General features: G+C 34.7%; 1 protein-coding gene across 1 annotated transcript; it reads right to left on the reverse strand.

Moving 5' to 3' along the window:
- Positions 1-4,836: 4,836 nt before the first annotated feature.
- On the reverse strand, positions 4,837-9,223 carry LOC112019828 (cysteine-rich receptor-like protein kinase 42). The gene is made up of 6 exons (XM_024052372.2): positions 8,287-9,223; positions 7,238-7,351; positions 6,683-7,033; positions 6,164-6,398; positions 5,830-5,974; positions 4,837-5,608 (listed from the first exon to the last, which is right to left on the reverse strand). Exons 1-6 carry the CDS (start codon positions 9,137-9,139, stop codon positions 5,171-5,173), a joined length of 2,136 nt encoding a protein of 711 aa, XP_023908140.2. The 5' UTR covers positions 9,140-9,223; the 3' UTR covers positions 4,837-5,170.
- Positions 9,224-15,558: the final 6,335 nt, after the last annotated feature.

The following is a 15,558-nucleotide window of genomic DNA, read 5'->3' on the forward strand; positions in this document are numbered from 1 at the left end:
GACTTTTGAATATTTATCATTTTTATTGCATTTTTACGGCTCATATTTCTAATTTATAATTTCTATTTTGTTTGTATTTTTCATCTCAAAACTAAAGAGTTTAGCCCAAATACAATAAAATTTCATACTTTTCAACCCAAAAATTAAGAAAAAAAAAATTGTGTGCTAAACTTGAAAAGGCAACTTATAAAAAGAATCAATTTAGAGCTCAATTCCTCCTAATTGGATTAAAGGGGACCAAAATTGACCGAGTAGACCAAATTGGACTGAATGGGACCGAAGTGGACTGAAGCAGACCTAATTGGACTATATAAAACTGAAGTAGACCTAATTTGACCAAATAGCAATTGTTAAATTTTTAGGGAGAACAAATTATGTTCAACAAATTTTTGCATTTTAACCTTTAGTTTATTACATTCTTTTTTCTTATATAATAATGGTAAGATCACTTTTTATATAATAAGTTCATAATAATAAAATTGTGGGTTTGAATTAACTCAACTGCTAAAGTTGTCTCTTGTTTTATTTAAACTCCAAATGACCATAAAATTGTTTTATTATAAATTAAGACCATTAGCTAATAAACAAAAATCTCATGTCCCATATTTAGTATTCCATTTTATACTCTATAATCACAGTTACCTGAGTTTTTTCTATTTTAAACTTTAGTAATTTTATAAATAAATAAATAATAATATGTAGCAAGAAATAATTGGTGGAGCATAATGTAAAATATATATTAAAAAAAGGGGAAAATATTTTTACTTCTTAATTATGGTAATTTTAGAAAAAGCCCGATTTGAAAGGAATATGATTAACCGTGAACAACGTATCTTCATTTGTTGTTATGACCACAAGAGACAGAGACAGCCTTAGTCTTAACAAAAAACCATTTTTCAAACAGTTTTTGACTCCAACGGTATTCAACTGACTATTGGATCAACAATCATCCTCGGCATGAAAACATAAACAACCATTTTTCATTGATGAAAAAGCTAACCCATTCCTTTTTCTACTATTTTGTCAGTTAAGATAGTAAAAGAGAATCACAGAACTTAACAATTATTAGCCCAAAACAATGAACTCTGGTTTTGACATAGTTTTTGCATACGAAAATGTGATATTAGAAGACAGTCAACACATAAAAAATGAAGGCACAAACTGAACTTTTGCTAAATAAAGATATTGTAAATACACTGAGGTGGAAACATTGTCAGAAAAAAAAAAGTTTCCAAGAAAAATTACACATATTTTGTTGAATTCTATACAAGCTTCACAATTGCATCAATGGAGAAATGAAAACTCAGAGAGAGAAAGACAAATGTAAAACTTGTAGAAATGAATTCATTGATAAGTTTACAATGCTCTGTTCTTTATATAGGTAGAATAGAGGCAGGAAAGATGGGAAGAATTGAAACAGAAATAACTAACTTCCTAACTAATCTAAGCCATACACGTGGAATATAAACTAACAACACATTTAGCCTAAATGTACAAACGGCCGTCGTTTTGTATCTGTCTAAATTATTCTGAAACTAAGCTACTCTAAGCTACTTGCAGTTTAGTTCTATATTTACAAATCACAATGCAAACAATTGTAGTTTAGTTCTATAATACAAAACGACTGATATCTTCTTAACAAACTCAATACTCCCCCTCAAGATGAACCATAGATGTTGATCAGGTTCATCTTGGATAGAAGAAAGTAGAATTGCTTATGTCCAAGGGCCTTTGTGAAGGAATCAGCAATCTGGTGTTTGGTAGGCACATGGAAAGTCTTAATCACCCCATTTTGAATTTTACTTCGGATATAGTGACAATCAACCTCTATGTGCTTTGTACGTTCGTGAAATACTGGATTTGCAGCAATATAGAGGGCAGCCTTGCTATCACAGTACAAAGAAGCTGGATAATTGTGATCTAAACCAAAAGTTCCAAGTAATGCCACCAACCAAACAAGTTCACTGGTGACAGTAGCCATTGCACGATATTCAAACTCTGCTGATGATCTAGATATCACTTGTTGCTTCTTACATTTCCAAGATATGAGAGAATTGCCAAGAAAAACACAGAAGCCTGAAACTAATTTTCTAGTGTCTAGACAAGCAGCCCAATCAGCATCACAATAGGCTTTGAGTTTCAAATCAGAACTTGCAGATAGGAATAAATCTTGTCCTAGTGCCTTCTTAAGATACCTAAGTATTTTATAAGCTGCTTGTAAATAAGGAATCTGAGGGGAGCTCATAAACTGACTCAGTTTGTGCACTGAGTAACAAATGTCAGGTCTGGTTAGAGTTAGGTAAAGAAGTTTGCCTATAATTCTTCTATACAAAGATGGATCTGGTGCAGCCTCTCCCATTGAACTCCTAAATTTGGCTGATTGATCCATAGGCACATTGGCAGGCTTGCTTGCTAGCATACCTGTATCAGATAGTAGCTCTAAAACAAACTTCCTTTGACACAAACTAATGCCTTTTTCAGTCCTTGCAACCTCAAGGCCTAAGAAATACTTCAAGGTACCAAGATCCTTGAGTTTGAACTTGGCATCTAGGAAAACCTTGAAAGTATTGACTGCCTCCACATTGTTGCTAGCTATCAAGATGTCATCCACATAGACTAGCAAAATGAGAATTGAACCCTTGCTAATCTTAGTGAAGACAGAGTAGTCTGATTTAGATTGAATGAAACCATGATCAAGGAGGGTGGATGAGAGCTTAGCAAACCACTGTCTACTGGCCTGCTTCAACCCATAAAGAGATTTAGTGAGTTTACACACCTCCCCCTTGCTGCCAAATCCAGGAGGGGGAACCATATACACTTCCTCATTCAATTCATCTTGCAGTAGAAGAGAGAACACTTTGCTCAATGAAGGCACAGGCTCCATAAGCAGAATTTGGCTCCTGACAACTACATACGTCTCACTCAGCCCCATTAGGAAAGACATGGTGCACTCCTCAACTTGGTGACCACATGTACATATTCTGTAATTAGAAAATTCATCCCAAAGACCTTTAAATTTGGCATAGTACGCATTGATAGTTAAGTCCTCTTGAACCAAAGAACTAATCTCCTTTCTCAGATCAAAGATTGTAGGACCATTTCTTTGCCCAAACCTGTTTTGCAGATCAACCCATACATCTCTGGCAGTCTTGAAATAAACTATACTTGACTGCAACTCTTTGGAAACAGAATTAAACAGCCAAGCCAGGACAATGCTATTGCATTTATTCCAAGCTGTGTAGTGTGGATGATCAACAGATTGAGGCTTAGGGATAGAGCCATCAATGAAGCCTAATTTAGTTTTGGCATCCAAAGAAATAAGTATGGCCCTACTCCATGTTTTATAGTTATCTTCAGTAAGATGTTGAACCACCAAAGAAACTCCTGGATTGTCACCACTGGACAGAAAAAAGGGACTAGATGTGTTTTCCCAAGGATGCATAGCAGGAGTAGGGTTAACACTAGAGGTACTCTCAGTCATGTTTATCACAGAAAAGGAATGAAAGAATGAAGATTCAAGGTCTCAAGCAATTAAAACCAAGAATTGAAGATAAGAAAAAACACGAATTGGTTTTCTCAAGAAATCTCTAAGAAACAAGAGTTGGATTCTGTGTGACAATGAAGCTGTAATTCACAATCTTGATGAGATTGTAAATAGAAACAGTAAATTCGAAAAACAGAATATCCCTAGAATTGGGAAAAATGAATTGAAACCCTAAAATTGAAGATTTCAATTCAATTATGAACAGAAGAACAGAAAATCAAGATTTCAACACACTAAGGAAATTAAAACCTCGAAGATGATGAACTTAATGCAAGAATCAACAGAAATGCAACAAGTAAATTTCTAGTTGATCTGAAAGAAGCATTAAGAAGACAAGAAAGAACGTAATTGAACTAGGAAATTTCAGAATACCATACTTGGATGATCTCTGAACTAGTTTGCTCTGATACCATGTTGAATTCTATACAAGCTTCACAATTGCATCAATGGAGAAATGAAAACTCAGAGAGAGAAAGACAAATGTAAAACTTGTAGAAATGAATTCATTGATAAGTTTACAATGCTCTGTTCTTTATATAGGTAGAACAGAGGTGGGAAAGATGGGAAGAATTGAAACAGAAATAACTAACTTCCTAACTAATCTAAGCCATACACGTGGAATAGAAACTAACAACACATTTAGCCTGAATATACAAACGGCAGTCATTTTGTATCTGTCTAAATTATTCTGAAACAAAGCTACTCTAAGCTACTTGCAGTTTAGTTCTATATTTACAAATCACAATGCAAACGATTGTAGTTTAGTTCTATAATACAAAACAACTGATATCTTCCTAACAAACTCAATATATTTATCCCATATTCTTGAGTTATTTGTTCTTCTTTTTATAAGGAGAGCAAAGATTAAAACCCCATCTCCCATTATTTTGACTATAAAAGAAAAATTGATTTGCAATGTTCACACCACCCTCAAAATCAATAATAAGTTCATATTAAAAGGCAACTATCTAGCCAAAACTATTGGAGCTTTTGTAGTGTACACCATAAACTACGAAAATTCTACAATCAACTTCATGATTTGAGTTTAATTATCAATACAACAACAACAACAACAACAACCAAACTTTATCATAAATTTAGTCCTTAATTTTGATAATTTAAGCACTAATTTGGATGGCAAATAAACATTATAAATTAGTCTTGAATTGATTTTTTTTTTTTTTTTTGGCAAAATTTTGTGATTTAGGATGTACATTACAAATTCTCTATAATGTGGGGAGAATAATTGCCTGTAACTCTAAAAAAAAAAAAAAAAAAAAAAAAACTTATATGATCTTTCTTTCCTTCAATGGAAAAAGATCAAGACACCCTCTACATGACTAAACCCTCTCATCATACTTCATCCCAAAAAGAAACCTCTCATTATTTGTACACATCCCTGATTATATGTGCAATAAACTTCCCTCATGTCATAATTTCCATTGGCTTGGAAATCCACCTCCGTCTTCGTCATAAATACAAACTTCAAGGAGAGATTCCCCACACATACAGTTGCATTGGAACCTTTCTTTTGGGCCAAGATAGTCAATCTCTTTTGCCTACATTTCTTGAACTTACATCTGACATTAACCCCTTGAATCTTTAAAGAATTTAAGGTCAATATATTTACCTTATCTCAGATGCTTCACATTTTGATGGACTGGATTCAGCACTGTCCACAGTCGTGGACTCAGCAGCAGTATGAAAAGAAGACACTTCAGTTCTCAGCTGCTCATTAAAGGAATGATCACTGGAATAATAGGACCGCTCAGTTGTTGTTTGAAAGTTTGAGCTTGAAGTACTTGCAGCTGAATATTGGTTAGTTTCATCGGAACTTAGGATACTAGCATTTAAGAATGGAGCTTGTGTTGGTGAGGGAATGATATATTCTCCATCCTTTAACATCCGAACCACTTCAGACATGGATGGTCTTAGTGTAAGAGAAGTTTGCGTGCAAAGAAGCCCGATTTGAAGCACATTCGATGCCTCTCTTACAGAATATCCACCATCAAAGGAAGGATCAACACATTCAAGAATTTTGTTTGCCTTGTAATTTTTCCAAACCTGATGGCAGCACAATGAAAACCATGTCATGTGCTAAGACCTATACATACGGTAAAATAATTCTAAAGAAAATAAAAAGGGTTGCATAGGTAGGTTTTAAGAATTCAAATGAAGTGAATTTTTTCATTCCACAAATATTAGAAAAGAACATATAAATGTGCCCTATTTAGAATGTTGCTATAGAATATAGATTAGCAATGCAAAAGGAATATGAATCTTACAGATCGCAAAACCGAACTTGATCCTTGTGTGAAAATACTGTTCTTCCTACCGCATACAACCTCAAGAACCAGCACTCCAAAAGCATAAACATCTGCCTTCTCGGTTAGCTGTCCTCGAACAAGATATTCAGGAGCCATATATCCCCTACAACAAATGGTCATTGTTAACTGTTTAAAGAAAAGGAAAGAATCATTCACAATTTCAGTGACTTTTGAAAACTATATGGTGGCTAACTATTTGTCAAGTTGGAACAAATTCTATACTCTAACTTGTATGTAAACAATGATGTAGACCAAATATTAGATGAGACTAATGGAGATAGTTTGTGCTTACAGTGTTCCTGCTATTCCTGTACTAATATGAGACTGATCTGGACCAACACATTTAGCAAGTCCAAAATCAGCAATCTTTGGAGTAAGGTTCTCATCAAGGAGAATGTTACTGCTTTTTATGTCTCTGTGGATTATTTTCTCTCCACAACCTCCATGAAGATATGCAAGGCCTTCTGCTGTTCCAATTATGATATCAAACCGCTGCTGCCAATTTAGAATGAGGAAAGTGTCCTTAACTGCATAAATAAGAGTTTGATTAATAATTAGAAAAATAAAATTGGAGTGGATAAACATCCAACACTATTCGACATGCTCTCCAGCTAAATTGTATCTTAAGTTAAATGAAACACAACCAAATTGAGACAGTTTGTTAAGATGCCAAAATCTGAGTCATGGTCATCCACCATTTCAAATTCGAAAGGATGTGTGGCTTTGTTGGCAGGTTGTACATATTGAAGTTTTCAAGATGGTATCATGCTATTGAAGTTATAAGTAAAGTTAATTAAGATGCATTACTCACCGAAAAGGATTTGATCAAGGCTTCTGTTAGGTACATATTCATAAACTAGAAGGCTTTCGGGGCCCTCAATGCTGCAGCCCAAAAGCTTAACAACGTTCTTATGCTGAATACCACTGATCAAGTTCACCTCATTGAAGAACTCATCCACCCATTGCCGCGTATTGAACATCAATCTTTTAACTGCTACAATTCTCCCGTCAGGGAGAGTCCCCTTAAACACAGAACCAGCTCCACCTTGGCCTAATTTTCCTGAGGAGTCAAAACCATTTGTGGCCTTCTCAAGTATTTCATACTTGAAATTCAAACTAGACTCTCTCACAGGAACTGAAACCCCATTGAGATTGTTTTGTGCTGCAGAGAAGCAAAAGAAGGTCAAATTAAAACATGGAAAAAAAATGAACATTGAGAGGCTATTAAAGATTTAAGACATGCCAGTTTGGTACAACTTATTTTCAGCTTTTCAAAAATAGGGTGTTCGAAAAAATTGTACCTAAAAAAAAGTGAAGCTTAAGAAAGTGCGGCTTGATAAATGTATGATCTTTGACAGAAATGTACCTTTTTTCTTCTGCGATATTCTCTTATAGCCTAAAAGAGCGCCAAAAAGAGCAAACATAGATAAGGCAATAGCTGATAAAATGCTTGCTATGATGATCCCGATTTTAGATGACTCTGAAAATACATGAAATGAGGAAAATAAATTAATAAGGTTACTAGCAACCCCAACCCGTAGCAGAGATGAAATGCCATAACATAAATTAAGAAAGGAATGTATTAAACTAAAGACCCATCACATAATTACGTTTGCAGGACCTCGAGCAAACAAAATAGGAAAGAAAGGGCGTAATATAGTTTCATCAGAACTAGAAAATAAAACTCAGAGAGTTCTATTGAGCACATAATGTGAATTTACAGAACAAAGTAAACTCAAAAAGACAAAGAATATAATTCACTACAAGCCATTGATGAGCTCTATTTTCTGAGTGTCCAACATCAAATATATACCATCATACCTAACACTCAAATTCAAAAACTTAAGGAAACAATGCTGAACTAAATAACAAGTACTTAAACTAATACACAACCCCCAGACCACCCCCCCATTTTCTTCTGCGATATTCTCTTATAGCCTAAAAGAGCGCCAAAAAGAGCAAACATAGATAAGGCAATAGCTGATAAAATGCTTGCTATGATGATCCCGATTTTAGATGACTCTGAAAATACATGAAATGAGGAAAATAAATTAATAAGGTTACTAGCAACCCCAACCCGTAGCAGAGATGAAATGCCATAACATAAATTAAGAAAGGAATGTATTAAACTAAAGACCCATCACATAATTACGTTTGCAGGACCTCGAGCAAACAAAATAGGAAAGAAAGGGCGTAATATAGTTTCATCAGAATTAGAAAATAAAACTCAGAGAGTTCTATTGAGCACATAATGTGAATTTACAGAACAAAGTCCCCTCAAAAAGAACAAAGAATATAGTTCACTATAAGCCATTGAAGCAGCTCTATTTTCTCAAAGAACATTCATACAAAATAGTATCCGATTAAAATAAAATTAAAAAACATGTTTGCTTTGTGAGAGTAACTTGTTCTTACCAGCTTCGTCCTCTTCCCCGGATCTATCAGCAAAGAATTTTTCTGTAGAATACCTCAAATAACAACCACTATTCATAACCCTGCCATCTGTGGCCGGAGCACATTTTCTCAATTTATTCCGTGCATCTGACAAGCATTCTTTGCAACTTTTAGTATCCACTGTCATCCAACACTGCGCCATTGCATAAACAGCCTCCAGACCTCCTCTTTCCCCTGACAATGCAAAACCTTTGTTCAACACTGCCAATTCAGTCACATTTTCAATAACTTTAAATACTTCTTCTTGAAACTCCTTTCCAATGTACCCATCTTTGCTAACATTTGTGGGCAGGCTACACTTCACGTAGTCATGCTTTTCATTGAGGGACTCTTTGAAGAAGTTATAGGTATCGTAACGAAAGAAACAACCATCAAGATAAATGCGAGCTGAGTTTGAAGGAAGGCATTTAGGAAGCCTTGTCCTGGTCTGAGAGTAGCAGGATAAGCAATCCTTGTGTGAGAGGAAACCATAGCATTGAGCATATGTGAAGATCTCAGGCTTTGTCGAAAGCACAGCATTGGTTCCCCAGTGCTCATCATTAATTTTTCTAGATACTTCTTCCATTGAAGATATGAAATTAGGAATGAAGTTTGGGCTGGAATCCAGCTTTATGGAACCACAAAATTCGCCGACTAAAGAGGCCTGAGGGTCAGAGAGGGAGACATCGAAGAAGAAGAGGAAGATGAAGAAAATAAGGAACACCATTTGGTGCTCTGTTTGATGCTCTGTTTCCTCTGTTTCATATGTTTTAGAATTGGTAAGAAACAGAGCAAATGGATGTTTATCTCCTTCTTTTTCCCTCTCTCCTTTCATGTGAGAATTGGGAGAGGGAGAGAAGTTGAACCCAACAAGGGAATGGTGTGGTTTTGTGTATATTGCTTTCTGTTTCTACTTCTTACATTTTTAGCAAGCATGATTTTTGTTTCAATGTTTTGGGGTTCCACAAAGAGAGAGAGAGAGAGAGAGAGAGAGAGAGAAGAATGAATGAACTGGATTTTGTTTGTGTTTTTACTTTATTTAGGCTACCGTTACATTTTAAAAAAAATAAATAAATAAATAAATAAAAATGGCTACCGTTATATGAAGGAAGATTACAGGGTTCATGTTGGACACTCATAAAATCTTCAGTGAGATTAGATAAAGGTGCAGAATGTTTGACACCTGACAACCTTGGATTATATATATAAATTAGGGCCACCAAAATGGTTAAGGTTGTAAATAGCCCACCTATTTATGAATAATTTAGTTTCGGTTCAAAATAAGTTTGATTATGTTTAGTAATTTAGTCAAACTTAAGCATAATAATATATTTGTGGACAATTATATTATCGTGATTTTGGAGCTCGATTTATGTGTGCATGTATATATATACACACACATGTGTGCGTGTACATGTGTAAAATACACTTAATAAATTGACTAACTTTGTAAATAAGCTTAAAATATCAAATTATTATTATTTATTGTTGATAATATACATAGTTAATTTCATAGTAAAAATCATTTCTATTCATACAAAATAAGTGAATATAATTTTTATAATTGACTCAAATAATATAATTTCAACTACAATTTTATTATCAATCATTAGCATAGATTTGTGAATGGATAATAAATTACTTGTATTTATTTTGAATAAATAATGAGTTAATCAAGTAACTTGTAAATAAAATCAAGCTTGTTCAAAAAAATAAAAAAAAAAACCCAAACCAAACCAAGGCTGAACATATAATCTTCCTTTGTGATGCGTTCGAGCTTTGCTGCTATTAAAAAATTAGAAGAATCAATCCTTAAAATTTTAATATTAATTTAGTTTGGCTCTAAAAATAAGACTTGTTTAACAAGTTAAAGATCTATAAAACTTTCCATGTAGACATTTTTCTTTCATTTAATTGATTTCTAGTTAGGAGTCTCCTTAAATTCCAAAGTCTTGTATGTGACTGGCACATGAGATACCTTCTCTCCTTAAACACATCAGTACTTGTAGTGGTAACTATGTTGAGAAGGCAAAACCTCCTAATAATTGTAGTAAGCTGGTGGATTAAGAGGATTGTAACTGCAATAAGGAATTTAACTATAACTTAGATTGTGATCTCGATCAAATAAATGTACCAAAATAATGACTTGCCTAAAAATGAATCTATGCGTTCAACCAAGATCAACCAGTGAGACTGGATGAATAGGTCCTAATGACTAAGTAAATAAAACTTTGGAAAGAAAAGAAAAATGCACGGTAATAGCATGTCTCTTATACAAACTTTTGTGTGTGGGGTGATGGGGTATTTATAGGACAAAATAGATGGTAGGCCTATCAGAAAATCATCTTTTTAAGTCGGTTGAGGGATGCAAGGAAGGTGTCCATCTATGGGGCAATCAATCCTAACAAACCTGACACCAACTTTATATATATTACCAGAAAAGAAAGAGTGCTTAGAGCTTGGTCCTAAATAGCAGCTCCCGATGAACTGCCCGGCTAGGCACAATCGCAAACAGACACAAATGGGGCAGGAAGCCGCTTGCCTTAGTGAGCGAGAAAAAGAGGAAGGGGGAGGATGCTTTTGCACAAGAACAAGGGTTGAGTCGTAGGGGATTGCTTGAGGAAGGCCCACATACCATTCCGAAAGAATGGAGTAGAGGCACCCCAACTTAGTGAAACGAGAATTGATAATGCCTTAGGCACCTAGGACAAGGGTGCAGCCCCTAAAATTGCAAATAAATAAAACAAATTCAATTAATCGCATGTCATTTGAATGACAGTTGGTGAGGTACAATAAATGCTGATATGAGCAACAATGTTACGTCTGAGGGCGCTTCTTTCTTAAAGGGTTCACTAAACTTTAGGACTTTCCCATCCATTTGACCAATAAAAATTAGAGATTTAGAGTTTACAAGTTGTTTAGGATGGGTTAAGGAGAATAATCAATAATGTCTTTGAGAAACACCTAGGAGATGGAATGCCTCAAAATAATGTCTTTGAGTAACACCTAGGAGATGGAATGCCTCAAAATTGTTGTTGCATAAGTCATAACAAGGAATGTCCAAACATGTTATTTTGTGTGCAAAATTCTAGCAAAATGAGTTTTTTTTTTTTTTTTTAGAATCCAAAAAATAAGATTTAAGAGAAAAAAAAAAAAAAACACAAAATATAGTCATAAATTCATGTATCTTATCAAGAGACTTATAGTTCAACTAGTATTTAGTGTTTTCAATTGAGAATTAGGGGTGTGCATAGGTTGGGTTGGGTGGGGTTGAGGAGTTTTTTCAATTCAACCCACCATGGTCAAGTTGAAAAAAGCTCAATCCAACCCAACCCATCACAAGGGTTAGAATAACAAACTTATAAGATTACCAACACAGATAACAATAAATTTACTAATTAAACCTGAGCATAGCACCAAACAAACACAAACTATTTGATTTATAAATCTGTTGGTAGTTCATCAAACCAAAAGAGTAAATAATAAAACTATATTAAATATAAGTGAGTCGGGTTGGGGCAGATATGTAAATCTATTAACCCGCACCCAACTCAACCCACTATAAAATAAAAAATAAAAATGGCAACACAACCTAACAACCCTTAAAAACCGACCCAATCTAGCGGGTTCGGTTGGATTTGGTCGGTTTTGACAAAGCGGTGGATTAGTTGCATACCCCAAATTGAGATGTTCAGAATTTTAAATCTTTTATTTCATAATTTCAGGGAATTTTATGAATTGGAATCCATTATGATATTTAGCATGCTACCTACCAATTATATTATAAAAATAGTTTTACATGATGTATCATTAATGTGAATTATCTTTAGCTTGAATACAAGAGTTAGCATGTAACTTAGGTAGATCAATAAATAAATAAAATGCCTTACTATAAATGCGCATGTTTGTATGGAAGCTACCCAAGTCGCCTCATAGTAAGTCATAAAAGGAGTAAAGAGAATGTCGTTCGCTATAAGAAATACCAACTATGATGAGAAACAGCACTGGTGTTACACAACTTAAGCATTATGAGTTAATATGTGGAACTTCAAAACTTTTTTTTCTTTTTTCTTTTCTTTCTTTCTTTCTTTCTTTCTTTTTCTTTTTTAATAATTCAATAATTATAGTGAAAAATAAAGGATTTGAAGCCTAGAAATGAATTTTAAGAAGAGAAAAGTATATAAATCTAAGCAAACAAGCATAAATTCCTAGTCTACTTACTTATTTCTCATGTTCTTTTTTTGTTTCTTTTTTGTTTCGCTTTTTTTTGTGTTGGAGAAAGATTTTCATTTTTAGCACAATGGCCTAATAATCCTATTATATATATTAGAAGTTATAGATGAACTCCACATGAACTTAGCTTTATCAAAATTAAAATTAAAGCTAACTTGGAAGCTTCTTTAGGTGTGTTTTAAAACCAAAATTGGATTCATCTTGTTGTAAGTATTGATAGCTACTTTTGTAAATTTGTTTATATATATGTTTTTTTTTTTTTTTTATAAACTGTGAGTTGATTGAGACATGTTTAGGGGAAAAAAAAAAAGAGGAAAAAGGGGGTGGGTCGACCAAAATTCATCCTCCCAAATGGAGGGCAAAAGGAAGAAAAGGTTTACTATATAAAATTTACTATTTTACCCCTATTATCCACAATATTTTTTATCCTTATTTGATGTGATAAGAGCATGGCAATAAATTCATTCAAATCATTTTTTTTTTTTTCACTTTTCCATCCCCTCTATCACATGCGAGGAAAACTAAAACATTTATTATCATTTCATGAATATTGCCTGCCAAGATTACATTAAGGTGGAGTTTCATCGTTACTAATACACTTGGCTTGAGTCAGATAAACTAGCTTATCCCTATAACCAAAGCCTTAGCCTAATCAACCAAGGCTCCATTTTTATCTCTCTTCTTGTATAATGTTCTCTTTTAAGTGCAATGACCAAGCAGAGTGTTGGTCTATCTCTACTGCATGGTGATTGTTATAGTGGCTAGTGCACACAACCTTACTTGGCAGGGAGAAAAAGGGCCATTAATTTTTGAACCCTTAGCACGATACATTTGGACTGAACTCTCAAGCCGAATACATATAAGAAACCGTTATATCTTCTATTTGAGAAAATCACATGAAAGACACAAACAGCAAAGCCAAAAAATGGAGCTCAGGTCAGGCAGCTCAATGTTACACATTTTCTGGACGAGAGAGAGAGAGAGAGAGAGTAGGCTAGGGTTTTTCCTATGTGGGTGGCTGGCTAGTGGTGCTAGGCCACTCTTTTTCTCAACAACCTTTTCTATCTAGAATGAGATGCTAGCTTCAATAGCCTCTTGCAGTAAGCCTAGTGATAGGTTTTTCTAATGGGCTGCCATCATGGATGTATATTGGGTCCAATGCTAACACCCTAGGCAGGCTATCCAAAGCATATCTTTCATTTGCTTCCACATTCTTGTTCAACACAAAGGGTAAATGCTTTATATGACCAACATGTTTAACTTGCAAGGCGCAGGCACTACAACCAAACTCCAATGAAACCAACATAGTGTAACCCCTAACAAAACAACAAAGACCCATATGATCGCATCATATTTAGTTTTCTTTGATCCCTCATGAGCTTAACCAACTTAGAGCTAAGCTCAATAACCCAACTTCACAGTAATGTCCTCATAGTCATGTCCAAACTCCCTACGTTGACATGAATGCCAAGGAATAATCACAAAACCATGATGTGTTACTAATATCGTCTTCCCTTCACCTTAGTGCCATTCAAATTTGACCCGACAGTTAACCAAACTATGTCCTTTCGGGTCTAATCACTCATGGGCTCATGGCCATAGACAACAAGCTAAATCAATAACCATTGTTCGTCTATCTAGTGTCATGAAAACTACGTGGTATGATCACATGCTATAATGGGCTTTTGAGCAAAAACTCATTCAACCTCGTAAATAATTGTTCAAAACGGTATGGACCATTTACGAGGACTAAAATAAGAAAAGTGGACAAAGATATAGCTCCTACTTTGTAACCCCACCCAAAAAGGACTCAACGGGGTAAAGCAATCTTTTAGTCTGGATGATAATCTTAGGCAACAACAATGAGTTATGAAAAAGTAACCATTATGCCCTACTCTTTTGCGCCACAACAACATTCAATAACATAATTCTCCATAGAATCAACTCCCATTATTTTTTACAATTATTAAAAAAATAGTGCATGAAAAGTAGTTGATTATGATGGGGTTTTTACGTTTGTCAGAAATTATAACTATTTATTACTTATAAATAGCAATATTGAGCAACCAACGTAATTAGCGGAGCTACAGGTAAGCCCCATGCACCATTAGGCAATAGCGGGCTTCATCCATGCATGCACTCTTCATTCTCTTTTTCATTAGCTGGGGTTTCCAATGGAAACCCTAGCCGAGATCTCCTACTTCCAATCTTCATATCTCGCTGCTTCCACTTCCATTTTGCTTGTTTTTTGTGCTAACATACATCATATTAAACATTCTATATATGATGATCTAGAATCACTCAAAACATAATGATTTGAAAGATATATTCAGAGTGCAAAATCGATCTTCAAATATGTAAACCAAGCATAAAAAGTTTGATCTCTTTTTACACTCATCCAAATTAACCACATGTTGATTGCTCCTATGGCACCCTATGGTAGAGGAGAGTCAATTATCAGTTTCACTGAAAACCAATGGAGGAAAAAGATACTTGCATGGCAATTTTTTTTTACTTTTGCTGAGTAGATATTTGCGTAGTATTGCATCAAACTAAATTGGATTTTAAATATTTCCTTGCTATTTATCCAACACGCAATGAGGAACCGTGCACATCCTTTTGCTTACCAATATGAGTGCATACTATATATCATTCGTAGACCAAATGGTTCAAATCCCAAGACTATTGTTTGATGGAACCTTAGAACACGGAGAGCACTTAAACCTGAACTTTAAGGCCCAACACCAACACTGCCCAACGCACAACACTGGCTAAACAACTCAACCACCCAGCCCAATCCATAACCTTTCCTAGCTAAACAAGATCTTATTATTAAGGTGTCTCATCATTTGACCCAAAGTACACAAGATTGTGCTTATCATGGTAATGTAAAGTCAAAATTCAATGTGAGTGGGTAACGGTCACTACGTACGTTGGACATTAGATACAAGCCACTTGGGATGGCGTGAAATGCAAGTCCCATTTGAATAGTAAGAAACAATCAAGATCTCTTTTGTCTGG

This window comes from Quercus suber, unplaced genomic scaffold (genome assembly GCF_002906115.3).
Source record: "Quercus suber isolate HL8 unplaced genomic scaffold, Cork oak 2.0 scaffold_160, whole genome shotgun sequence".
Classification (NCBI taxonomy): Eukaryota; Viridiplantae; Streptophyta; class Magnoliopsida; order Fagales; family Fagaceae; genus Quercus; species Quercus suber.